Below are 27,198 nucleotides of genomic sequence, written 5' to 3'. Positions count from 1 at the left end.
TTCATCTCAAGATGTTATATGGATAATTTATCAAAATTAAACATTCCTTAAAATATGTCAACCTTCTTATTTATGTACATTTCCTTCAAGAACCAAAACAAATGTAACAAATTTGAGAACTTTCATATTAACCAAACAAAACAAAACAAAACTTAGGAGTACCTATTGTGGCTCAGTGGCAACAAAACTGACTACTATCCATGAGGATGCAGTTTCAATTCCTGGCCTTACTCTGTGGGTTAAGAATCTAGCATTACTGTGAGCTGTGGTACAGGTCACAGACGCAGCTCAGATTCCTGGCTTCTGTGGTTGCACCTCCAGTTTGACCCCTGCCTGGGAATTTCCATATGCTATGGGTATGGCCCTAAACACACACACACAAAGAAAAAAACCTTAAAATTTAATAATCTGCTTCTGCATAACAAATTAAAGAGGTTAAACAACAAATACTATGTTTTGTAGGGCCAGGAATTCAAAAACAGTTTAGATGGGTGGTTCTGGCTCAGCATTTCTCACTAATACGTAATAAAGATGGAAACTAGGGCTGCAGTCATCCCAAAGCTTGACTGGGCTAGAGGAACTACTTCCAACCTCACTTAAGTGGTGGTTGGCAAGGTTTCAGTTCTTCACAACTTGGGCTCCTCCACAGGGCTGTTGACAACATAGCAGCTTGCTTCCCCCACAGCAAATGATGCGGGGGAAAAAAAGAGTAACTGAGAGGGAAACAATAGTGTCTTTTCTAATTTCAGAAATGTCATAGCATCACTTTTGCCAAACTCTACGGGTCAGAGACAAACCCTAACACGATGTAGGCGAGGACTATAAAAGGGTGTGAATACCAGAAGGTGAGGATCTTGAGGCTGCCCACCACAAATGACTAGCTAATTTTTAGCTTTTGCTATTCTTTTTTAACACATTTCTAGCCATAAATTTTCCTAAGTATTGTTTTAGGTTCCACCCCCACCATGAAGTTCTAAAATGCAGTACTTTTAAAATTAAATTCCAAAAACAGACTCTAACTTTCCTTTATTAGTTGTTTTTTAATCGAAGTTTTGTTTTAAAGTGTATTTCATGGCTTCCAAACATTTTTTATAAATCAGTTTGCTATTTCTTCCTTAACTAATTTTTTGTCAGAAAACATACTCTATTGTTTCAATCATTTGAAATTTGTTGAAACTTGCTTTTAAGGTCTGTCATCACTTTTCTAAGTATGTTTGCTTGAAAGGAATGTATGTTTGGTGTAATGTTCTAAATAAATTCCTTTCAAATTTGTCAAATCTACTACTTAAATCTTGTGTATCTTTACTGATTTTTTTTTTGGTCTGTTTATTCTAACAATTACTGAGAAAAATGTGTTTTAAAAAACTGCTAAAATATCTAAGTTGAAAAAAAAACCTACCATGATGGTCAAATGCTCATTATTCTATCATTCTCTCAATGCTTGCCTTATTTTGAGACTACAGTATGAGTGGCACACAATTTAAAATTGGTATATTTTCCTCATGAATTGAACAGTTTTGGTTTTGCTGAAAATGACTTTAGTTCACCTTCTTCTTTGAAAAAAAAGTCACTTGGTTGGAAATTACATTAGTAAGTCTTTTCTTTAAAGATGTTAATCCATTACCCTTTCCCTTCTATCATTACTGAAAAATTAGCTATTAATGTATAATCCCTTTGAATATAACCATTTTTTCCTCTGGCAGCTTTTAAGATTTTTCTCTTTCTCTCTGGTTTTCTGCAAAACCACTATTTCACTATCTTGGTTTAGAATCTGTTTTATTTACTCCCCTTGAAATTCACCAGACTTTCATCAATCCTGGAAAGCTCTCACCTGCAATCTCTTCAAATATTAACATTTGCTTCATGTTTCTTTACTCTCGTTTCCAGTCAAATTACATGTGTTAAATCTTTTCATACTATCCTTCTTTGCCTTCTATATCTTCCATTTCTTTGACTTCATAGGATATATTCTAAAAGAATTCTGTGATCTCTCTTCCAATGCTTTAATTCTCAAGCTATTTAAACTCATATCCCATTTATTGGTTTTTAGTTATCATTATTGGGGTTTCTTTTCCATTTCTAGACATCCTTTTTCCCAATTGCTAGGTCATTTTTCCATATTTCTCTGATTCTAAGACATAAAATTTTTTACATTTTGGCATCTTTGAAATCAAAATGCATCTTACAATTTCTCTTAGAAAGGCTGCGGTTGGAGTTCCCACCATGGCGCAGTGGTTAACGAATCCAACTAGGAACGATGAGGTTGAGGGTTTGATCCCTGGCCTTGCTCAGTGGGTTAAGGATCTGGGGTTGCTGTGAGCTGTGGTATAGGTCACAGACATGGCTCGGATCCCGAGTTGCTGTGGCTCTGGCATAGGCCAGAGGCTACATCTCCGATTAGACCCCTAGCCTGGGAACCTCCATATGCCACAGGAGTGGCCCTAGAAAAGGCAAAAAGACCAAAAAAAAGAAAAAAGAAAAAAGAAAAGCTGCTGTTATGACATACTTCTCATTGCCTATGCACATCCGTTAAGAGGTGTTCATGCTGATGTGCTTTCACTAGATTTATGTGCATAGCTGGTACTCCAACATGTTGAGATTAACTGCTGTTCAAAAAGTCTTCAAAAAAATTATACTAACTTAGGCAGTAAAATGAAGTTTTTGTGTACACAGATAAGCATGAAAACAGAGAAGCAGCATACAATTTCACATTAATGACGCAAATTTGTATTAAGATCACTTTTCCTTTGTACTTTTGGTCATGCCTTACCCATGTCTGGCACGTCGTCTCTATTAAATAACTATTAATTCTTTAAAATCTTGACCAAACGCTCTCTCTTCAACTCAACAGTCGCTAATGACTTCATGCATCCTCCCTTAGGTCTCACATCTGGGCCTATGAGCCGAGTGGGAAACTGACTCTAGTTGGAAAAGCATGCCCTCAGATGAAGTCACAGTCAATTAAATATAGATATAAAATTTTGATGGAAATTCTGATGAAAGCCAGTCACATCCAGGCAAGACTTAGAAGCCATTTTAACACAAACAAAATCAGTAATATCCTAAGAGCAGTCTCTGCATAAATACAGGTTTAGAATACACCAATCCCTAGGGTGAAAACTTTTCACTTTTTACTTCAGGTATTTCTTAAGTTTTAAATAACTATTCATATAATTAATAAAGTTCTACCTTTGGTCAATACAGTGTAAAAATGCTTGGCTAAAATTAACAAGGCTTGAAAAAACTAACAGCTGCAATGTTGGAATGTTAGATATATTCCCTGTTGCTTGTTCTGTTCATCTTGGAGTTTCACACATAGCAAACAAGTAAAGAAATTTCTGGTTCAAGCATTTTTGGGAAGTCAGTCAAGTGATCAAATGTTCCACCGTGGTGTGGGATGTCAATAGCAGGAAAGGCCATGCATATATGGAAATGTGGGTACGTAGGAACTTCCTGTACTTCCAATCAATTTTGCTGTGAAACTAAAACTGCTCTAAAAAAAGTTTATTTTTTTTAAATGATCAAGTTTTTAAAAAGAGAAAAAATGTAAAATTCAAGGGATGAAATGACAGTAAATAACATGTACATACAGCAGGCACTGAATAAAAACTGAATTGAACTAAATTCTTTAGAAAGGAAAAGTGTATTACTATGTATGCACTAATTAAATATAACATTGACACTTTTTTTTTTGTCTTTTTGCTATTTCTTTGGGCCACTCCCGCGGCATATGGAGGTTCCTAGGCTAGGGGTCTAATCGGAGATGTAGCCACCGGCCTACGCCAGAGCCACAGCAACACAGGATCCGAGCCGCGTCTGCAACCTACACCACAGCTCACGGCAACGCCAGATCGTTAACCCACTGAGCAAGGGCAGGGACCGAACCCGCAACCTCATGGTTCCTAGTCGGATTCGTTAACCACTGCGCCACGATGGGAACTCCACATTGACACTTTTTTAACAGGACTTAAAAGATTAAAATAATGTTCAAACTTCACATCAGGTTCAAGTTTTTCAAATTTAATATCTTTTTTTTTTTTGTCTCTTTAGGGCCACACCCAAGGCCATATGGAGGTTCCCAGGCTAAGGGTCAAATCAGAGCTGCAGCTGCCAGCCTATACCACAGCCTAAGCAAGGCCAGATCAGAGACGCGTCTGCAACCTGTACCACAGCTCACTTGGCAACACCAGATTCTTAACCCACTGAGCAAGGCCAGGGATCAAACCTGCATCCTCATGAATTCTAGTCGGGTTCATTTCTGCAGAGCCACAATGGGAACTCCTCAAATTTAATATGTTAATGATCTGTAGTAGTAAATGTAATTTACACACTTTTCAATCACATGCATAAAAGGCCTATAAAATTGGATTGTGACCACTGTACAACTATAAATGTAATAAACTCACTGAGTCATAAAAAAATAATAAAAGTACTTTAACTAAAAGTCTCTGAATAATGAAACTTTTTCTACATATCTGTATTTTCTAGATTTTCTACAATTAATCTGTGTATCTTAAATTTAAAGCTCAGTATAAAAGTAAAACATCTTTACTACTTGCTCTTAGAGCATAAACCTAAATTAGAAAGTCTGTTTATTTTCATCCTTCAAATAAAGTTCATTCACTAGGAAACTGAAATTTTATACTTTGAATGTATTTAGGTTTTATATTTTGACAAAACTCCTAAGTCAAATTTATTCACTAAAAAAGTAAATTCACCTCACAATGACATCATAAATTGAAATCATACCTATCTTTCCTACTATTCTAACGTTTACTATCAGAAAAGATTGTGTAGTAGTTAAATTAAATGCATTGAACAACCACTTTTTTTTTTTTTGTCTTTGTCCTTTTAGGGCCACACCCTTGGCATATGGAGGTTCCCAGGCTAGGGGTCAAATCGGAGCTGTAGCCACCAGCCTACACCAGAGCCACAGCAATGTAAGATCCGAGCTGCATCTGCAACCTACACCACAGGTCACAGCAATGCTGGATCCTTAACTCACTGAGGAACGCCAGGGATCGAACCTACAACCTCATGGTTCCTAGTCGGATTCGTTTCTGCTGCGCCACAATGGGAACTCCAACCACTTTTTTTTTTTTTTTTAAACGTAAGCACTGTTTTGAAATGCCTGAATGACTTCTGTATAAAATGCATGGATCAGTTAATGCTTTAGTTTATCCCAGGAGTTGAAAATTTTACCAGTCTGACACCAATCACGACATAAATTAAAAGAAAATGTTGATATTCCTTATAGTTAAGAATGAATTTGAAAGGCCCTCGGTCATGTAAGTACAAAAAACAAGTAAACATTTAAAAACTTTAATAGCAGTTTGTCAGTAATTTTAAGTCTGTGGAATCTAATTTGAAAGTAAAATACAGAATTGTGATTTTAATATCTTCTCCCCCCACTCTCTTTAGACCTACTTTGCTAAAGCTGCCAATCATCTTTTAACTGTGGAATCCAATACAAGCTCCATAATGCTTTTCTTCAAAGCTACGTTGAAAGTGACACTACTGACTACTCCCTTCTTTATAACATCCCTCTTCTTTCCAAGGCGACCACTCACTCTTGGTTCTCCTCCATTCAAACTCCTAACAAACTCTTCTTTCTCTTTGCTTCTCTTAAATGATAAAGTTCTTCACAACTCCCTGTGTCTGATCCTCTTCTCTTCTTAACTGTCATGTAACTTTTCAACAACTCCCAACATAAGGACTCTGAAATCTTTATTTCCAACACAGACCACCTTCTGAACTCCACTTTGTGGGTATTTCTCACTACCTAGATGTCCCCAAGGCACTGCAAACTCACATATTAATCTGAAAACCTAGTGAACTTGTATTAGCTAACTTGGTGAATGGGATGACAAGAGAAACCTGAAAGTGATTTTAGCCTCTTCTTTCTCCCCTTTGCTCCACACATCTACATATTTAAGTGCTTCTACCAAGAAAATTTAAATTTTGCTATTCAAAAGACATGAATAATAAATTTTCATGCATCTTAACAGCTTTTTAGAGTAGTGCATAAGCTCTTCAAGTCAAATCACAAAGGTAGTGATATTCCTTCCCTACAGACATGTATATTGTTATCAAATACTCATTTATTGCTTTCTTTCACATCTAACTTCCTAAAATGAACATGTAATTGGTAACCAATATCACTGAGCTAATGATTTTGTTTTGTTCTGCCTTAGCGTCAAACAATACGACTTTCTTTATATACAAAGTCATTATTAAGCCAAAGAAAATGAAGAGCTATTTCTATACTTTGTACATACCAGAGACTTATTAAAAAATGGGTTAAATTATAAGGGTTGATGTATATTATTACAACTTGCCAGAAGTTTCACTTAGGATTATAAACAAAATTATATAAATAAATTATAATTTTCTCATTAGAAGAGGATTCATTCACCGATTGTTTCCAAATTTATATATAAAAGAGGTACTTGCCTTTTTATCTGAATAAAACACCTCTAAATTCTATTTTCCTTATGAAGCAAAACTTTTATTCTGAAAAGGAAGTTTACTCTGAACTCATTGCAAAACTATCTATTTCAGTCATATGCCAGATTTAGCAGGACAAAGGGCAACAGCAGGAAGTGGAGCATCATCAAGATCCAAAACAAACTTGGTTTAGAATTAAAAAAAAAAAAAAACCTCAAATTATTACTAAGATGATTAAGCACCATGCTTGAAAGCAAAAATAAACACAGATTAGAAATTCGGACATTCATCACTACTGCTAAAAAGACAAGAAAATATTTCTATTATTATACAATACAAAGACAAACATGTATCTTTTAAAAACTTATAGAGTACATTTTTATATTTCTTGCCCTTATGGTACATTTAAATGCAGTCAATTCATTTTGTTCTCAACAACTTTGAAAAATAGGCAAAATAGTTATTTTTTTCCATTTGAATGATGAAAAAAACAAATATAAAGGAATGAGATAATCTGTTTTCAGGTTCGTTACATCAGAAATAGAATTGGAACTAAGCTTTGACTTTAATTCTGAAATTTCATGAAATTTTCCAGTGTAAATTGAATCTCAAAAAAAAAACCAAACGCAGTGACAAAAATGAACCATGAATTTCAACCCACACGGCCACATTACAAGATGTCATGTTTTTTAGTCACCTTGTATATTTTTACTGAGTTAATGCATTTGATACTTTCCACTACACAGAACAAAAATAACAAAGTTATCAAAGAATTTGAGAAGCTCAGTTTCTCTTCTGCATATTCTGGTGACTAAGGGTAGCACTACCAAAAGGTAAATGTAGAACAGAAATACTTATGCCTATCAAAGGGCAACAGCTGAGACAGGGATACATATATATATATATATATATATATATATATATATATATATATGTTTTACGCAATATATGAATTCTAAAAAGTTACATGATAATGCAGACACCAAAATTGTTCTCCCACCATCTCTCTTATTACGAGCACGTTAAGTAAAGAAATAATGTCAAAAGATACAGGGAATAATAACATGGTACCAAATAGAGATAATATACATTGAAATCTGTAGATATTAAAAAATAAAGTTGCGGAGTTCCCGTCGTGGCGCAGTGGTTAACGAAGCCGACTAGGAACCATGAGGTTGCGGGTTCGGTCCCTGCCCTTGATCAGTGGGTTAACGATCCGGCGTCGCCGTGAGCTGTGGTATAGGTTGCAGACGCGGCTCGGATCCCGCGTTGCTGTGGCTCTGGCGTAGGCCGGTGGCTGCAGCTCTGATTCGACCCCTAGCCTGGGAACCTCCATATGCCGTGGGAGCGGCCCAAGAAACAAGAAATAGCAACAACAACAACAAAAAGACAAAAAAAAATAAAAATAAAAAAAAAAAATAAAGTTGCTCTCTACACTTAAAAATCAGACCAGAAGTAGTTAACTACTGAACTAATAAAATCCAGATGCAAGATGAAACCTGTTTTCAAATTAATGTTTAACTTATAAGAGCTATATGAAATGCACTGTTGATGAAATCCTTGACCAGGGTGGGGTGGGGATGACCCTTTGTAGGCAAGAAAAGTTCAGACTATATAACTTGAATTAGTAGATTTATATATTGGTGAAAGACTCTATATACAGCAGGAATGCTGGGTTATCAGAAATCATCCTGCCTGTATTATGTAATAACAACTACACGAGGTTAACAGATAACTTACTAGGAAGACGCATGTTTTTAACAATTTAAATCCTATTCCTAGAAAGAGAAAGTGAAAAGCTGGTAAACACTGAAACAGTAATTTATTTTAATTCTACTTAGAAAACTTTAATCACTAGTATTTAGGCTTGCAACTAAACCCAGACTAATGGGAAGAAGACATATTTATATACCTCTTTAGTATTCCTTTGACCAAGCAATACTGCCCCAGGGTTATTTCTGATACAGTCCTATTTAAACACCTATTGAGCTTTCATAATGTTCAATGGTAAGCTTTAAGACACCACATTAAATTACACAGAAACACTATCATAGTACCTTAATATTCATCTATTGCTAATACCCTGTGGGATACCTGGGTCAAGATTAGCACTATGGCAAATATAAAGGATGTCTTAACCATACATATTGCCCTGAAGCAGACCTTCATAAATCTTCCAAGTCATCTTCTTTAATCAGGTGTGTGTACAATGTTTGATATGAATAGCATACCAACTAGGTCAGCAAAATAGTAGAGAATGTTTACATTTTAATTTTAATCATTCAAGATGAACTTGATACTCAACGAAAATAAGGGTCACCTTTGGGAGGATGCTAGTAATTATTCTGAAAACAAAGAGAAAGAATCAGACATTTAATTGTTTCCCTTCCCTTTAAGGAACTGTCATCAAACAACTGATGAGGGGACATGTATGTTCTACTAATAAGAAATTATAAAATTATAATATCACAGTTTTGCAAACTCCTAATGAAATAATTAATGCATATAGGCACAAGTCACTGATGGCCAAGATACTCATGAAGTATTCTAGCCTTACCCCAGGAAACAGAATGTGAATCAATCAAGCCTCTAGATCTGCCAGCTTGCAGACACCAGCAGAAGCAACAATTAAAATCAAGGTAATTCGACCAGCAAAACCCAGACTCAGGAAATTCTAATGTCAAAACCCCATTTCTTCAACAAATAAATAGAAGGAATAAAAAGTGTGGTGGGGGAGAGTCCATTGATTAAAAGACTTAACAGATTTTCAGCAAAATATATATCTATTTTGTTTAAATGTTGCATCAAACAGTATGAAAACAACATTTATGAAGCACCCAAGAAAGTCTGAAGACCGATCAGATACTTGAGATTTAAAGAATTATACTGTGATTATGTTTTTAAGAGGAGTTCTTACTTTATAGATATATTTGTAAATATTTACCGAGAAGCTATGTCATCTGGGATTTGTTTTAAAATAATTCAGGTGTAGAGGAAGGGATAGTGGAATGTTTCAGATGAAACATCATTGAATATAAACCAATAGTCACTGAAGCACAGTACAGATACAAAAAGGTTCACCTTAGCACCTTCTCTATTTGTGCCTACTTGAAATTTTCCATAATAGAAGCCCCAAAAAAGAAAGATGAACCAAAAAAGTTCCATGAGACAAACTACAGAATTAGGACGGAAAACAAACAAACAAAAAAACCCTCCATGGCCCTCAGAGGTCAGAACAAATGAAAATCTCTTCCCCTTTTTTGCCTTTTCGGCCACACACCGGGCACAGTCCCAGACAAGAGGTCAAATTCAAGGCGTCACAGATGTAGCAATGCTGGATCCTTAACACACTGCACCAGGCCAGGGATCAAACCAGCAACACTACAGAGACAAGCTGGATCATTAACCCACTGCACCAGGAACTCCTAAATGAAAATCTTATGGTGAACAAGGCAAAAATTCTTCCTGGACAAACACCACTAATGACAAATGAGAAAACTGAGACCCAAAGAGGTAAGTCTTGCTCAAGGTTACAAAACAAAGCATCAGTAGAGGCAAAACTGGATTCCACAATTGCAAGCCCAGAAAGAGATCTAAGTTGGAGCTAAGTTAAAAGATCTTCGCAGTCCTGAAGTAGTCTGAAAGCCCATCAAAGGAGTTTTTAAAAGGTCTTAAAAGTTAGTCCAGTGGAGAAAAAGAAGTCAGGTGGTTTGAGGAGCTATGTGCTGGATGGAGGGCAATAAGGCTAGAGAGAAAGTACCACAGAGAACTGAGTATTTGGTACCCATCCTCACTAGGAAGCAGAAATGTTAAATCTATGATACATTATTTGGAAGCTATTTGAATTCAAGGTGTTTGAACAAAACATAGTTATTGTCTAGCTTACAAGTAGCTTATTCATGAACTGATGAAACATAAAATCATTAAGCAATGATTTTTTTGAAAGCAGGTGGAAAATTTTTATCTTATTAAGTGCACAAGTGATTTAAATCTTAAACATAAAAAATGAGATTTATCTTCCTCTCCAAGAACAGGCTTCAAGATTTGACCATGAAGGGCCTTCATTATTTACTTAGACATTCTCATAAAAAAGGGTTCACGTTGATGTTAAATCATTAAGAACTAAATTCTGTTTCTGTCAATGATACTGTCTTTTCAATAAGCACAGTATCACTTAAATAAAACATGAATTTGACCTAGAAACAATATAACTAATTAATAAGACAATGTAACCCCATTTACTTTTTGTCATTCTGAAAATGTAAAAACCTAGTAAGTCTGATGGATTTTTAAAGACATCATTTTCAAACTACTAGGCAAGCATACTAAATGCATTTTGATTTTTGGATGACGTGTTAGTGAGTATTTTCAAAAGTTGGTGAATTGGATTCTTTTTTTTATTGGAAGAGTGGTTTATTTTTAAAAAGACATTTCTGGAATTAAATTACACAAGACTAAAAGCTATTTTAAAAATCCATATTAAACATTTCAAAGTATACGTCCTTCAGTAACTGTAATATCAAACCAGGAAGTAACAGAAAATTCCAGTGCAAACTCTAATATTTAATATTAAGATAACTGAGGTCATCTGTTAAAGAATAAGTTGTTCTTTAAAGAGGTGAAAGTATAAAAAGGGAACCCAAAGGGATAATGCAAAAAACGCAAGCTGAGACTTGAGAATTTCACCACATAGACCTAAAGTAACTTAAGCAGTAAATTGGAGATGTTACTCTGACCCTTTTCAGTATCTTCAAAGTAGTAATCAGCTCTCACTTGAAAAACATGTTTTTAAGTAATACCTTTCTCCCCCAATAACCTAAAATCAAAGTTAACATGTAAAGTCATATAAAGATGAAAAAAGAAAAATTAATTTTGAATGACAAAAGTAAAAATAATGAGTCATAATGGATAAGAGCATGGACTAGAATCAGACAGTACAGAGTCCAACTAGGTACAGAAGCAGAAGTGCCTGCTTCTCATTGGTCTCTTTAACCTGTGCATCAGTTTTTCTCATCAGTCAAAAAGGATAATTACAATACCCGTTTCACATGATTATTGTGAGGATCAAGTAAGACAATGCTTCTAAGGTGCATTAGGGCAAGCTTACCATAACCACCTCAAGTCTATAGTCCTTTTATACAATAACCTTTTTATACAACTTAAAAAGATTAATTATGAGAAAAATGTTTAATGGTCTTATAAAAATATCTCTATCAGTACTTCCACTTGTGAGAGAAAAAAACCAAACAAAAATATAAATATTTTTATCTTAAGGTCATAGTTTTACTTATATAATGTTAGGATCACTGAAGAAAAATATCAAATTAAAACCACATCCTAGGAGTTCCCACCTTGGCTTAGCTGCAAGGAACCCGACTAGTATCCATGAGGACTTGGGTTCAATCCCTGGCCTTGTTCAGTGGCTTAAGGATCTGGGGTTGCCACGAGCTGTGGTGTAGGTCGCAAACACAGCTCGGATCTGGTGTTGCTATGACTGTGGTATAGGCAGGCAGCTGCAGCTCGGATTTGACCCCTAACTGGGGAACTTGCATATGTGACGGGTGCTGCCCTGAAAAAAGACAAAAAATAAATAAAAGCACACCCTACACTTTTTAATAACATGCCAATATTGGGTATGTGTTCGAACCTGCAAAAGCAGAAAACAGAAAATCCTGCGTTTTTACATTTGAGGTCATTACTACAAATAAATATGCTTTATCCATTAAATAAAATGTTAATAATGGCAGCTACAAGTTTTTATAACAAAGTATTTTAAAACTTAGAAATAGAAAGAAAAGTAGTTACCTTCGCACAATAAAGCATCCAAAGTTCAAAGAGTCTCTCTCTGGATGCCATTCTGGCTTTCACTCTGGCACTTTAATTTTTCCTCAAAAAAAAAAATTGTGTTCAAGACCACAGTATGTTCATTTTATTTTCCAAGTTTTTCAGCTGTTACAATAAAACTCAAAGCAGTAGGGAAAACAAAAAGAAGTGAAACAAAGGACGGTCTGCTTTCTGGTTAATAAGATTCAGTTTCAGCAGTTATTCCAACATATATTCATCAGTGGTCTTTGGGCAATTACATAAATCTGTAAAAGAGAAAAAGATGCAAGATTCCCTTTAACAAGAGGCCATATTAACAATTATGGGTTTATAAAAACTAGAGATTTATTTTCTTCACTGCCCACAAACAACTGGCTAAGCTTTCACAACTGATCGGATTTCACAGAAATTGGTATTTCAGAAAAACATCACAGCTAATACAATATTTCACATCAATAGAAAATCAGAATCCTCTTGGGCAGAACTCAAAGATGAGTATTTTTCATAACAAAAAATGTGTCCAATGATAGTAAGCAGCAAAAACGCCGTTCCCACTCATACATTTTCTATAAACATAAGAAAAAGCACACATACTGACATATTTCAAAGACAGAATCCCTTGGAATTCTCTAGGCTGCTTCTTAAAACTTCTTGGGAATGTTTGTCGCTGTGTTGCAGGGCAGGGCGTGGGGAGGAGGGGGAAGAATTTCTGGTTTGTTTGTTGCAACAATCCTCAGGGAGTGAAAGTCGACCTTTCCACCTGGCCTACCTCTCCATCCAGTTAAGGAGCGCACAAGGAAAACACCGGCGCGGCAAGGAAAACACCTCGGGAAAACCTCCGAGTGTTTTGGGGACCTTTAAATTTCCTCCTCGCATCCCGGGCAACGGAGAAAGGGAGGCAAACTTAATGCGAGCCGAGCCGCCAAGAGGAGCTTTGGCAAAGGGGCAACGCGAGCTTGGCGTTCCGCGACCCACTACCCAAGCCCTCTCGACCGCACCCGGTCGACCTCGCCCCCTCACGGCCGACCCCCACTATACCGCGCCCTCACCCCCAAGCACCCTGGGCCCTCCCATTTCTGCCACGCGGCCCCCTCTGCCCTACGACCCGCTCGCCTCACCACGCTCACATTGGGGGGTCGCGTTGCCGCCGCCGCCAGGCCGTCTAATCTGCTTCCCTGCCCCCCCCCTTCCCCAGCGAAGCCCCGTGTCACCCCGCAGCTAAGCAGGCGGGCAGGAGAGGGAGGCGGGGCGGCGACCGCACGGGGCGGGGCGGGAGGGCTGGGTGGGGGTTGGGGGAGGAGCTTTCCTCTCGGCTAATCATTCCGGCCTCTAAGAATTTACCCGCCCCAGGGCACTAGCTGTTCATTGGTTGCGAAGGCTGGGAAGGGGCGGGACAATCTGAAGCCTCGCCCCAGCATACCTGCGCAGTCGCAGTCGACCCGGCTTCTGAAGACCCGGCGGCCGGTTCCCGGTGGGGCGCTCCTGTCGGCCTCGAGCTGAACGAGACTAAGGACCGACGACGTGCTTACGTCCACCCATTGCTGCTGCCGGGGATGGGCAGACAGAGCGTTCGGCTCGTGGCGTCATTTCCGGGAATCATTGGAGGGCAGGGAACCCTACGGTGATAACTAAAGAGGATTTCATTTTAATTTCTTTTTGTAAAAAGGGGATTGGTCCTGAGAGTGTACGCTAATGTAAGAGCAGACAATTGCTCCCACACGCACCCCAAAATCCTTTATCGTGTTTGTGTCTCATACTTCCGCTGTCGCTGAGTGTCAAGCACATCGGGCTTGTTTCATCACTACTAAAGAATTAAAAGGGCTTTGCTCTTAAAAAAAAAAAAGATACGAAAGGAAAACAACTGCATTTACTAGCTATAGACAACTTTAGGGGGAAGGGTGCTTAAGGAGTTGGGGAAAGACGCATGAGATTAGTACACCTAAACATTTTTTAAAAACTTTTATTGTGAAAAATGTCAAACAGTATACAAAAGTAAACTAGTATAATGAAACCCCGTATACCATCACTAGTGTCCCATCTTCCTTCCATCAATATCAGTAGCTGGCAAGTGTACAGAGAAAAAATATTTTAGGTTTTGCAGACCATCCTACTTGAAAACTTAACAAAAATCAAAATAATATTTCATGATATGTGAAAATTAGATGAAATTCAAATTCCATTGTTTTTAAAGTTTGTTGGAAAACAGCCATACTCATTCCTTTACAATTGCTCCCTAAGGTAGCAGAGTTTTGAATAATTTGGGGTAGTTGTTAGCAAACTGTGCCTTTTCAAAATCTCTTGGTTCTCCAGCAGACCTGTGAAATGACATGTGAAAATTTTGGAAGTGGCAGGAGGAGAAGAAATTACCCTTGTTGCCATATCCCCCGTTTTAGTATTAGCTGCTTCATTCTCCTAGAACCTAACAAGTATCCTTGCTGTCTTTTTTATATATGTCACATTCAGCCTAAGCCTTTCAGCTGTATCTTCAAAACATATCTAACTATTTTTCTACACCACTACCACCAGGATGTGAGTTACTACTAAATCTTTTATGGATTATTGTAGTAGCCTTCCCATTTGTCTCTCTGCCTCTGCCTGTACACTCTCCCCACTCATGGATTAGTCTCAACACAGCAACAAGAATGACCTTTCAACATAAAAATAAGATGTTACATCCTTTGCAGTGGATTCCCATCCCACTTAAAAGGGCCAACAAGGACTTGTGTTTTCTTCCCACACTTCTCTCTTTAACATCTCCAACTATTATTCTGGCCTTCCCTTATATCACTCCAGACACATGGCTTCCATGCTGCTCCTCAAATTCACAAAGCACATTCCACTCTCTGGGACTTTACCCAGAATATTGTTTCCCCAGATGCCCACACACAATCTTCAAGTCTCTGTTGAAGAATCACCACGTTCAGAGTTCCCACTATGGTGCAATGAGATCCACAGCGTCTCTGCAGCACCAAGACAGAAGTTCAGTCCCAGCCCTGCACAGTGGGTTAAAGGATCCCATGTTGCCACAACTGTGGTGTAGGTGGAAACTTTGGCTTGGATATGATCCCTGGCCTGGAACTCCATATGCCACAGGGCAGCCAAAAAAAAGAATCACTTGTCCATTGCTGTACTCTGAATGTTTGTGTCTTCCCAAAATTCATATGTTGACATCCCACCCCCCCAAGGTAATAGTATTAGGAAGTAGGCCCTAAGTCATGAGAGAGGAGCCCTCATGAATGGGATTAGTGCTTTTATTAAATAGGTTTAACCAGCTCCCTAACCCTTTCCACCAAGTGAGGATACAAGGAGAAATCTGGGACCTGGAAGAGGGCATTCACCCAACCATGCTAGCACCCTAATCTTGGACTTCCAGCCTCCAGAACTGTGAAAAAGGAATTTCAGTTTATAAACTACCCAGTCTTTGGTATTTTCTGTAGCAGCCCAAACAGACTAAGACATCTGGCATGCATTCCCTGACACTTCTTTAGAAAACAGCATCCCCGGAGTTCCCATTGTGGCTCAGTGGCGAGGAACCCAACTAGTATCCATAAGGAAGTGAGATCAATCCCTGGCCTCGTTCAGTGGGTTAAGGATCCAGCATTGCTGTGAACTGCAGTGTAGGTTGCAGACACTGCTCGGAACTGCATTGCTGTGGCTGTGGCATAGGCCAGCCAATTCAATCCCTAGCCTGGGAACTTCCATATGCTGCAGGTCTGGCCCTAAAAAGACAAAAAAGAAAAAAGCATCCCCTTTTCTCCCTTAATCTATTTTTCACCATAGTATTTATCAGATGACATATAATTTATTTGTTTAGTGTGAGTTTCCCCCCTAGTAAAATTAAGCACCATGAAAACAGAGACTTTGCTTTCAAGTCTTTGGACAGTGTCTTATACACAGTAGGAGCTCAATAAACATCTGCATACTGCATAATGAAAAAAATTACCTATTTCACTATGTCTCTGTACTATTTCCACCTCCAGTTTTCCTCCCACTACAAACTTAGTTATAGCATGTTGGATTCATAATAAAACAGCTCTATAGGAGTTCCCACTGTGGTGCAGTGGGTTAAGAATCCAGCTGTGTTAGCTCAGGTCACTACAGAGGTGCAGGTTTGCTCCCCGGCCTGGCACAGTTGGTTGGGGATCAGGCATTGCCACAGTTGTGGCATAGGTTGCAGCTGCAGCTCAGATTCAGTCTCTGGCTTGCAAACTTCCATATGCTCTGAGTGCAGTCAAAAAAAAAAGAAAAGAAAAAAAAAAAAGGGAGTTCCTGTCGTGGCATAGCGGAAACAAATCTGACTAGGAACCACGAGGTTGTAGGTTCGATCCCTGGCCTCACTCAGTGGGTTGAAGATCCAGGCATTGCCATGGGCTGTGGTGTAGGACATAGACTTGGCTTGGACCTGGCATTGCTGTGGCTGTAGCATAGGCCAGCAGCTGTAACTCCGATTGGACATCTAGCCTTGGAAGCTCCATGTGCTGTGGGTGCAGCACGACAAAAGACAAAAAAATAAAGTTCCCTAGTGGCTCAGTGGGTTAAGGATTTGACATTATCCCTGCCATGGCGCAGGTTCAGGCCCTAGCCCAGGAACTTAAGCATGCCAAAAAACAAAACAAAACAAACAAACAAAAAAACAGTATAAAACATAATGTATAAATTACAGCAAAAATAATAAATGTGTTCATAAACAAAGGTGATAATATTATCATACATGTTGCTTCTCAAACTGTTAAATGCATACAAGTCCCCCAGGGATCTTAGTAAAATGCTGATTTTTAATCAATAGGCCTGGGATTCAGTGGGTCAGCAGTCTATCAAACTCCCAAGTGATGCCAATGCTGCTGATCCACAAACCACACTTTTGAGCATTAAAGTTCCTATAGTTAATAGAAGATGCATTTTTCTTTGTTTTGGAAGTAGTCTGATAGCTTTGTATTCATCTACTGTCATATTCTTCACCTTCCCCTGTGATGAGTAACATAGATATTGGAGAGATAGGAGTATGTGACACAAAACCAAGCCAACTGCTACATGTAGGCACTGAATCCTCAAGTATGACATTATTGCTGTTATAGCCAGGAAGAGATAAACACATCATCTGAGGTGACACATGGATGTTCCCACTGGGACACAAAGGATAGCAGGCTTTTTGCTTGTTTTAGTGTCTACATCATAGGGGCAGGCCTCAGCTTTGCCACCAGTAAGGAGTCTCCAGGGCACTGACCTATCCTAGTTAACTCAAAAAGGACTAATGCATGTAATCTGTGTGGCAGTTCCCCCCTTTCTGTCCCATAAGCCTCTAGCTATGCACTGAGGAAGAAAATCAAGGAACATATAGTCTCTTAGGAATCTGCTGGTTGATGCTCTTTTCCATCTAATACTTCTATTGATGGAGTAGGCTGGTGGTACCCATCAAACTTCTGTGAACAAGGATTATCCACATCTAATATCTCCTTTCCCTTTTCCCTCTGACAAAATACACACTGGATTGCAGTCGAGGATTAAGCAGTCCTTTCGCTGAAGTTTTCAAGTCTGCCATGCACCCTCTGCAAAGTCCTACATTTAAGCTGTTCCTCTTCAATGTCTCTATTATCCTCACAGAATAAGTGTGGGTCCCAGGCCCCTCTTGAGTCTGCCAAATTCTGCTGCACTGAGATGTCAACAGTCTTCCTCTGCTGAGGCTTCTGACAGCTCCCCTGAGTAGGGATACGATTTTTTTGTGAGTAGGCCCTGCAAAAGCACCTATGTGTCTCTCCCCCAGTGTCTCTCCGGTCACTTTTTCTCCTGACAGACCTCTAGCAAATACATTTTCTTAAGTAGCCTTCTTGAATAACTTGTCCCTATTGTTGAAAATCATATTTCTGACCAGAATTTTCATAATAAAACCACATATACAGTAATACAAATAGCCCTGGATGGTCCTGCGCTCAAATAGTTTCTCTTCTGATAGCAGAATTATGAGTTTCAGTTCACCTCACTAGATACAGCCTTAGAATGTTACTAAATTAATTAACAATGAAAATTACATCTGTCAAGATAATTGGACTGTTCATGTCTCTTGGGGCATTATTTTGCCAGAGAAAGAATTAAATAAGGAGGTAAAATATAATCTTAGTATTTTTTTTTATCATAACACAGAGCAAGTTAATTAGATTAACTTGATGAGTAGTGACATCTTATATAAGAACCTGCAGGCAATTATTCCCACTATGGGCAACCTGACAACTGAAGCAGATACACAATTGTGCTATAGAGAAGGGTTGGAGGCATGTGAACAAGTTTTTACTTTTCAACCTTCCCTTTCATAAATTTTTGTGGTTGTTGTTGTTGTTGTTGTTGCACCCACAGCATATAGAGGTTCCTGGGGCAGGGACTGAACCCATGCCTCTGCAGTGACCCAAGTCACGGCAGTCAGAATCTTAACCCACCGTACAACAGCAGAAACTCCCATAAATTCTATCCTGGCCATCTCCCTTCAGTCCATACATTTTCAGTTAGCCTAACTAGAGGCTTATAGGTTTTACAGATCTTTTCTAAAAATCAGCTTTTAGTTTGTATATTTTCGATACTGATTTCTGCTTTAATTTTTATTATTTCTTTTCTTGCTCTTGTTTTCCTAGTTTCTTGAGGTGGAAGTTTATTTTTTATTTTTTTAATTGTTATTTCCCCAATACAATTTTTTTTTCCTGCTGTACAGCATGGTGACCCAGTTAAACATACATGTATACATTCCATTTTCTCACATTATCATGTCCATCATAAGTGACTACACATAGTTCCCAGTGCTACACAGCAGAATCTCATTCCAAAGGCAATAGTTTGTATCTATTAACCCCAAGCTCTGAGGTGGAAGTTTAGATGATTGATTTTAGACCTTTCTTCTTTTCCAATATATGCATTCAATAATGTAAATTTCCCTCTAAACTGCATTTGCTGCACCTCACAAGTTTCAATAAATTGTATTTTCATTTTCATTTAGTTCAAAATTTTTAATTTTTAATTTCTCATGAGATTACCTTTTTAACCATGTGATATTTAGAAGTGTGTTGTTTAAGCTCCAAGTATTCTGGGATTTTTTCAGCTGTCCTTCTGTTGTTAATTTCTAGTTTAATTCCACTGTGGTCTGAGAGGAGACACTGCATAATTTATTCTTCTTCTACATTTGTTAAGGTATGTTTTAAGGCAAGCAGTTGGTCTATATTGGTGAATGTTCCATGCGAACTTGAGAAAAATGTATGTTCTTCTGTTGTTGGATGAAGGAATATGGAAGTCTTACTATATCCAGTATGATTGATGGTCCTGTTAAGTTCAAATATGTCTTTATATCTGCCTCCTGGATATATTTCTGATATAATTGGAGTCTCCACCTATAATAGTGGATTCCTCTATTTCTCCTTGTAGTTCTATCAGTTTTTCTTCATATATTTTGATGCTCTCCCTTGTTAAGTGCATACACATTAACAGTTGTTCTAGCTTCTTGGAAAATTTGCCACTTTATAATTATGTAAGGCCTCTCTTTATCCCCAATAATTTTCCTTGCTCTGATGTCTACTCCGTCTGAAATTAATATAGCTATATATAATTTCTTTTTATTAGTGTTGGCCTGTTTTATCTTTCTCCATCCATTTATTTTTAATCGTTTACTTTTAATCTTTTTTGTTTTTTGGCCACATCTGTGTCATGTAGAAGTTCCTAGGTCAGGGATCAAACCCAAGCCACAGCAATAACCAGAGCCACAGCAGTGATGCCAGGATCTTAACCTGCTGAGCCACCAGGGAACTCCAATCTATAAATATCATTACAGTGGGTTTCTTGCAAACAACATAAAGTTGGGCCTTATTTTTTTATCTGTTCTGACAATCCCTGCCTTTTACATATTGTCTTTAGAGCATTAATGATTAAGATGATTGATAGTTGGATTAATATATACCATATTTGTTCCTGCTTTCTATTTATTGCACTTGTTCTTTGTTTCAATTTTTTCTTCTACTTTTTCTTCCTTTTGTGGACGTAAGTGTTTTATATGATTCTGTTTCCTCTCCTTTCTTAGCATAAGAACTATACTTTCTTTTTACTTTTTTTTGTTGTTACCCCAAAATTTGCAATATACCTCTACAAGCAAAGTCCACTTTCAACAAACACTATACTTCTTCACAGGTATTGCAGGTGTTTTTTTCTCTAGGGATTCTTTCAAAAATTTTTTTTCTTTTTTGCCAAGTGAATGGTTTATTCTATTGTTATTATTGGTTTATTATTATTATTATCTTTATTCATCCAGTAATTTTAGCAAAGGCAACAGTAGGGTGATCTAAAAGTAAAGTTTCACCTTATTAATGTGACTCTACAATTGAGACATTGAAAGCGTGATTTTAAATGAAGGATCTGTTCAGTTATAAGTAAAAATCAGCCCAAGGTAATTTTTATGACATTTGACTGTTGAAAGTTTTTTTCATTTCTCTATTTTTTTCAATGAATTTTATTATATGTATAGTTGTACAACCAACATCACAACCCAGTTTTACAACATTTCCATGCCAAATCCATGGCCCATCCCTCCCCCCTCCAACCTGTCACCTTGGGTAACCATAAGTTTTTCGAAGTGTGTGAGTCAGTTTCTGTTCTGCAAAGAAGTTCACTGTATCCTTTTTTTTTTTTTTATAATTTTTTGTCTTTTTTGCCATTTCTTGGGCCGTGCCCTCAGCATATGGAGGTTCCCAGGCTAGGGATCGAATCGGAGCTGTAGCCACCAGCTTATGCCACAGCCACAGCAACATGGGATCCAAGCCACGTCTGCAACCTACACCATAGCCCACGGCAACACTGGATCCTTAACCCACTGAGCAAGGCCAGGGATTGAACCCGCAACCTCATGGTTCCTAGTTGGATTCGTTAACCACTGAGCCACGACAGGAACTCCCATTGTATCCTTTTTTAGATTCCACATGTAAGTGATAGCAGATGAGGTTTGTGTCTCACTGTCCGACTAATTTCACTTCACATGTTAATTTCTAGATCCATCCATGTTGCTGCAAATGCCATTATTTCATTCCTTTTTTATGGCTGAGTAATGTCCCATTGTGTATATGTACCACATCTTCTTTATCCACTCTTCTGTTGATGGACATGTAGGTTGCTTCCATGTCTTTGCTACTGTACATAGTGCTGCAATGAACACTGGGGTACATGTACATTTTCGAGTCGTGGTTTTCTCTGGACAGATACCCAGGAATGGGATTGCTGAATCATATGGTAATTCTATTCTTAGTTTTCTGAGGAATCTCCATACTGTTTTCCACAGTGGTTGCACCAATTTACAATCCCACCAACAGTGTACTAGGGTTCCTTTTTCTCCACACCCTCTCCAGCACTCATTGTTTGTAGACTTTTTCATGATGGCCATTCTGGCTGGTGTGAGGGGGTACCTCATGTTGGTTTTGATTTGCATTTCTCTAATAATGAGTGATGTTGAACATCTTGTCATGTGTTTTTGGGCCATCTGTATGTCTTTGAAGAACTGTCTGTTTAGATCTTCTACCCATTTTTTGATGGGGTTGTTTGTTTTTTTGGTATGGAGCTGCAGAAGGTGTTTATAAATTTTGGAGATTAATCCCTTGTCAGTTGGTTCACTCTAATAATTAGTGATGTTGAACAACTTTTCATGTGTTTTTTGGCCATTTGTATGTCTTCTTTGGAGAATTGTCTGTTTAGATCTTCAGCCCATATTGAGCTGTAGGAGGTGTTTCTATATTTTAGAGATTAATCCCTTGTCAGTTGCTTCATTTGCAAATATTTTCTCCCATTCTATGGGTTTCTTTTCATTTTGTTTAGGGTTTCCTTTGCTGTGCAGAAACTAAGTTTAATTAGGTCCCATTTGTTTATTTTTGTTCTTGTTGCCATTACTCTAGGAGGTAGATGAGGGAAGATATTGCTGTCATTTATGTCAGAGAGTGTTTGGCCCATGTTTTCCTCTAAGGGTTTTATAGTATTTGATCCTATAATTAGATATTTAATCCATTTTGAGTTTATTTTTGTGTATGGTATTAGGGAGTATCCTAATTTCATTCTTTTACAGCTGTCCAGTTTTTCCAGCACCACTTATTTAAGGAACTGTCTTTTCTCCACTGTATATTTGTGTCTCCTTTGTCATAAAGTAGTTGACCATAGGTGCATGGGTTTAACTCTGGGCTTTCTTTTTCTTTTTGTCTTTTTGCCATTTCTTGGGCCGCTCTCGTGGCATATGGAGGTTCCCAGACTAGGGGTCCAATCGGAGCCGTAGCCACCAGCCTACGCCAGAGCCACAGCAACGCGGGATCCGAGCCGCGTCTGCAACCTACACCACAGCTCATGGCAACGCCGGATCGTTAACCCACTGAGCAAGGGCAGGGATTGAACCCGCAACCTCATGGTTCCTAGTCGGATTCGTTAACCACTGCGCCACCACGGGAACTCCTGGGCTTTCTATTCTATTCCACTGATCTATATTTCTGTCTTCATGCCAGTACCATACAGTTTTGATGACTGTAGCTTTGTAGTATAGTCTGAAGTCAGGGTGCCTGATTCCTCCATTTTTCTTTCTCAGGATGGATTTGGCTATTCTAAGTCTTTTGTGCTTCCAAACAAACTTTAAGATATTTTGTTCTAGTTCTGTGAAAAATGTCCTTGGTAATTTGGTAGGGATTGCATTGAATCTGTAGTTTGCCTTTGGTAGTATAGTCATTTTGACAAAATTGATTCTTTCAATCCAAGAGCATGGTATATCTTTCCATCTGTTTGCATCATCTTTGATTTCTTTTATCAGAGTCTTACAGTTTTCAGAGTATAGGTCTTTTGTCTCTTTAGGTGGGTTTATTCCTAGGCATTTTATTCTTTTTGATGCAATGGGAAATGGGTTGTTTCCATAATTACTCTTTCTGGTCTTTCATTTTTAGTATATAGAAATACAGTTGATTTCTATGTATTGATTTTATATCCTGCAACTTTACCAAATTCATTGATATGCTCTAACAGTTTTCTGGATAACCACTAGGCCACCAGGTAACTCCAATTTTATTTATTTTTAACTTAAATAGACACATATATCTAATGGCTATTGTATTGTACAGTGCAGCTCTAAAGCTAATTTGCACTGTAGAAAACAAAGAGAATAGAGAAATAAGTTAAATGACAATTTAATAAAAATAAATTTATGTCTAGAGAGATTAACTAGCACTGTCATACACTTCTTGTGGATGATGGAACTAGAATTAGAACCCAGAACTCCTTAATCCTAGGCTTTTTTCTTTCTTTTTTAGTCACACCCATAGCATGTGGAAGTTGCCAGGCCAGGGATCAAATCTGAGCCATAGCAGTGACCTGAGCTGTTGCACCAACAACGCCAGATCCTTAACCTGCAGAGGCACAAGAGAACTCCATGGGCTTTTTTGACAATTATATTGTGCTGCCTTTTCAGAGTCCATAGGTTGATGAATTTTGAGTAATTTTTTTCAACCTCAGCACTATTTAAATTTTGTACTGGATTTTGTTGTTGTTGTTGTTCTGGGGAGATTTGCTGTGCATTGTAGAATGCTTAGCAGCATCTGGCATCCATCACTGGATGCCAAGACTATATTCCAGTTGTGACAACTAAAAATATCTCCAAATAAGGCTACATTTCCTGGGGACAAAACCATCCTCACTTGAGAACCTCTGGTTCCCTTAGTCATATAAGATGTCCTTTAGGACCCTCAAGAGAGGCAAGGTAGATCCAACTTACTTAACAGAACTTCAAGAATGTGATCTAGGAGTTCCCTAGGTGGCTCAGTGGGTTAAGGATCCAGCATTGTTACTGCCTTGGCTCTGGTGATTGCTATGGCACAGGTCCGAGTCCTGGCCCCAGAATTTCCACATGATGCAGGGAAGGCAAAGAAGGAAAGAAAGAAGGAAAGAAAGAAGGAAGGAAGGAAAGAAAGAAAGAGAGAAAAGGAAAGAAAGAAAGAAAGAAAGAAAGAAAGAAAGAAAAGAAAGAAAGAAAGAAAGAAAGAAAGAAAGAAAGAAAGAAAGAAAAAGAAAGAAAGAGAGAAAGAAAGAAAAGAAAGGAAGGAAGAGAAAGAAAGAAAGATCTAGTTTTAAAATTGTAAATTAACTCAAGACAGAGCTGCCTATTGGTGGCTCTCACAAGAGTGAAGACTAAAAATCAAGCATGCATAATAATTGTTGAGCACCTGATATGTAAACAGTACTATGTGCTTTACATCTTTTATCTCTAATTCTCAAACTAGCATTGCAAGGCATAGGGAATTCTCCTCATTTTACAGATTAGATAATGTGGTTCAGAAAGTGTAAGGAGGTCACACAAGTAGCTAGCAAAAAAGAGAGGCAGAATTCAAACCAATTAGCCATATCTGAATTTAACCCCAATGTACTGTCTACTTGGATACCCATCTCTCTAAATTATTTAGTACTCAAGACTGCAGATCTGAAGCATAATATAAATAAGGGGGGGAAAAAGAATATCAGGAATTCTTACTGAGGTAAAGATACATTCAATGGGGAGAGCTGCAGGGAGATACCACCAGATAATTACTATGATTAATCAGGTTTCCAGTAGAGAGTGCTACCTGAGCAAGACCTTGAAGGAATGTTAGAATTTGGGTGTTCAGAAAGAAGAGAAGGAGGATTCTGAAAAGAGAATGCCTTAGGTCAAGTCTTGACTTCTGAGGAAATTCTCCCCTAAATTTGAGGAGATCATGAGCAGTCTAGCTGGGGTGGAAGAAGGAAGACAATAAGGTCGGGGATATAGATTATAACTAGCTGACAAGGGGTCCTAAATGCTGGCTCAATGATTTAAATTTCATTCTGTGTAAAATTATAGTTTTTAGGTAGGGACATGATAAGATTAATACAGTATTTGTTGGAGTTGCTGCTGTGGTGCAGTAGGTTAAGGATGCGATGTTGCCGAAGCTGTGGCGTAAATCATAGCTGCGGCTCAAGTTTACCCCCCCGGCTCAGGAACTGTCATATGCTGCAGGTATGGCCAACCTCCCCTGCCCCCCGCCCCCGCCAAAGAAAATCCCTATATTTGTTGCTCAAGACCCTGCGATAGCTTTCCTAAATCGAAATGTAATCATACATTCCTCCTCCTCAGAGTGTAATTAAAATTCAGTTGAAAAATGAAAGCAAGCCAATTCACGTTCATGTACAATGAATTTTCGATGGTGGCTGGGAAGTTAATTGAAAGTTAAGACTTTCACGGTTTACAATAAAAAGTCTTTAATCAAGAAGAAAAAGGAAATTTTAATATAAAAATCAGTATTTTCTTATTTAAAATTTTTATTTCCTTTTTGTTAAATGTGAAGAAAAGAAAAATTTGAGACAAAGATTTCTTGTTCTAAGAAAGCAGCTTTCTTGAAATTCAATTGCTCTAATTCAAATTCAAGTGAATCAATATCTGAGATCTTTTTATTTATCAAGGAGTATCTTTCTCACAGCAATGCAATACTAGAAGAATGTGTGCGTGTGTGTGTGTGTGTGTGTGTGTGGTTTTTTTAGGCCCGCACCCACAGCTTATGGAAGTTCCCAGGCCAGGGGTGGAATCAGAGCTGCAGCTGATGGCCTATGCCAGTCACAGCAACGTGTGATCTGAGCCGAGTTTGCAACCTACACCTCAGCTCACAGCAACACCAGATCCTTAACCCACCGATTGAGGCCAGGGATTGAACCTACGTCCTTATGGATACCAGTCAGGTTCATTACCACTGAGCCACAATGGGAACTTCCAAGAATTATTTTTTAAAAAAACAACTTTGTGTAATCTGTAGTCCTGTGTCTGCTGTACCACCACACATTTCCATAAGTTCTTTTCCCTACATTTTTCACAGGAAAACCAACACACAAATAATGTATGATACTTCTGACATTAATCAGCATTCCTAGGACTCATATCTGGCACTGTGTTTTCAGGGTCTTTTTGTTCTGAATTGTATATTAATTTGATTGATGGGCTCCTTTTACTTTTTCTGTTTGAGTAATAAAGTGGATTAATAATCATCAGCTTATTTGGAATTAAATTAATGAGATCTAGGGTTCCATGTATAAATGACTGTAATTGTGATTCATAAGGCTTCACTTGTATCAGAATTATAAGTATTCAAATAAGTAACACTTTAAAAAAAGAGATCCAAGATCAAGTAATTCTTAAATTAATACTTTGACACATTGAAGGCAGTCAACTCAACAATGATCAAAATAGGAAATGCTTCAGTTCTTTGAGGACACTTCTAAAAGAAGTCACATATTTCATTTGTCCTATTTTATTATAATAGATTTAATATAAAGAAAAAGATCTTTGTTTACTGAGCATTCCACTCTCACATACATTTCCTGCCAAAAGGATCATTAGCATCTGTTTATCACATGATTCATCACAGTGAAACACATCAGTAGATCAAGAAGATTATGGTTTCCAGCTATGAATAAGCTGATGGAAAAATAGTGCCCTAAAGAAATAAGTATGAATGAAACAAAAGCTTGTTTCAGTATAAATATGAGAGAGAAGAGAAAATTAAAGAAATTTTTTTCAGTTTAGTTTTTAAGTTTCCAAGTGAGATATCAAGCATCCTCTGTATAGGATATACCCTTAGTTGAATAATTTTACAAAGAGAAATGGCACCACAAAAGCCTGGTTTCCTATTTGCATCTTCTTATTGTTTACAGTTATCCACTCAGTCTTCATTAAAAGCTTTCTGATGTTTTAGTGGATATTAAAAGATTATTTTATTACAAAAAAAAGAGAACCACATAGGGCTGGTGGAGAAAGGACAATATTATTTAATGGTTATAAAGTTTCAGCTTGAGATTATGAATAAGTTCTGGAGATGGAGAGTGATGATGGTTGCACAATAGTGTGAATGTAACTGAATAGCAATAAACTGTACATTCACAAGTGATTAA

At 37.8% G+C, this 27,198-nt stretch overlaps 1 protein-coding gene across 4 annotated transcripts in view; it reads right to left on the bottom strand.

The window, feature by feature from the left end:
- The window catches only part of NBEAL1 (neurobeachin like 1), a 163,509-nt gene extending 149,995 nt beyond the window's left edge, over nucleotides 1–13,514 (bottom strand). For all 4 annotated transcript variants that reach the window (XM_047773278.1, XM_047773280.1, XM_047773277.1 and 1 more), the window contains exons 1-2: nucleotides 13,398–13,514; nucleotides 12,253–12,536 (exon numbers count right to left, since the gene is read on the bottom strand). In XM_047773278.1, the coding sequence (XP_047629234.1) occupies nucleotides 12,253–12,303 (51 nt within the window). In that variant the 5' untranslated portion in view covers nucleotides 12,304–12,536; nucleotides 13,398–13,514. The remainder of the gene's footprint in view (nucleotides 1–12,252; nucleotides 12,537–13,397) is intronic.
- Between the last annotated feature and the right edge of the window lie 13,684 nt (nucleotides 13,515–27,198).

Source organism: Phacochoerus africanus, chromosome 3, assembly GCF_016906955.1.
Source record: "Phacochoerus africanus isolate WHEZ1 chromosome 3, ROS_Pafr_v1, whole genome shotgun sequence".
NCBI lineage: Eukaryota > Metazoa > Chordata > Mammalia > Artiodactyla > Suidae > Phacochoerus > Phacochoerus africanus.
Note: the sequence above shows the minus strand (reverse complement) of the source record. Positions and strands in the feature narration are given on the sequence as shown.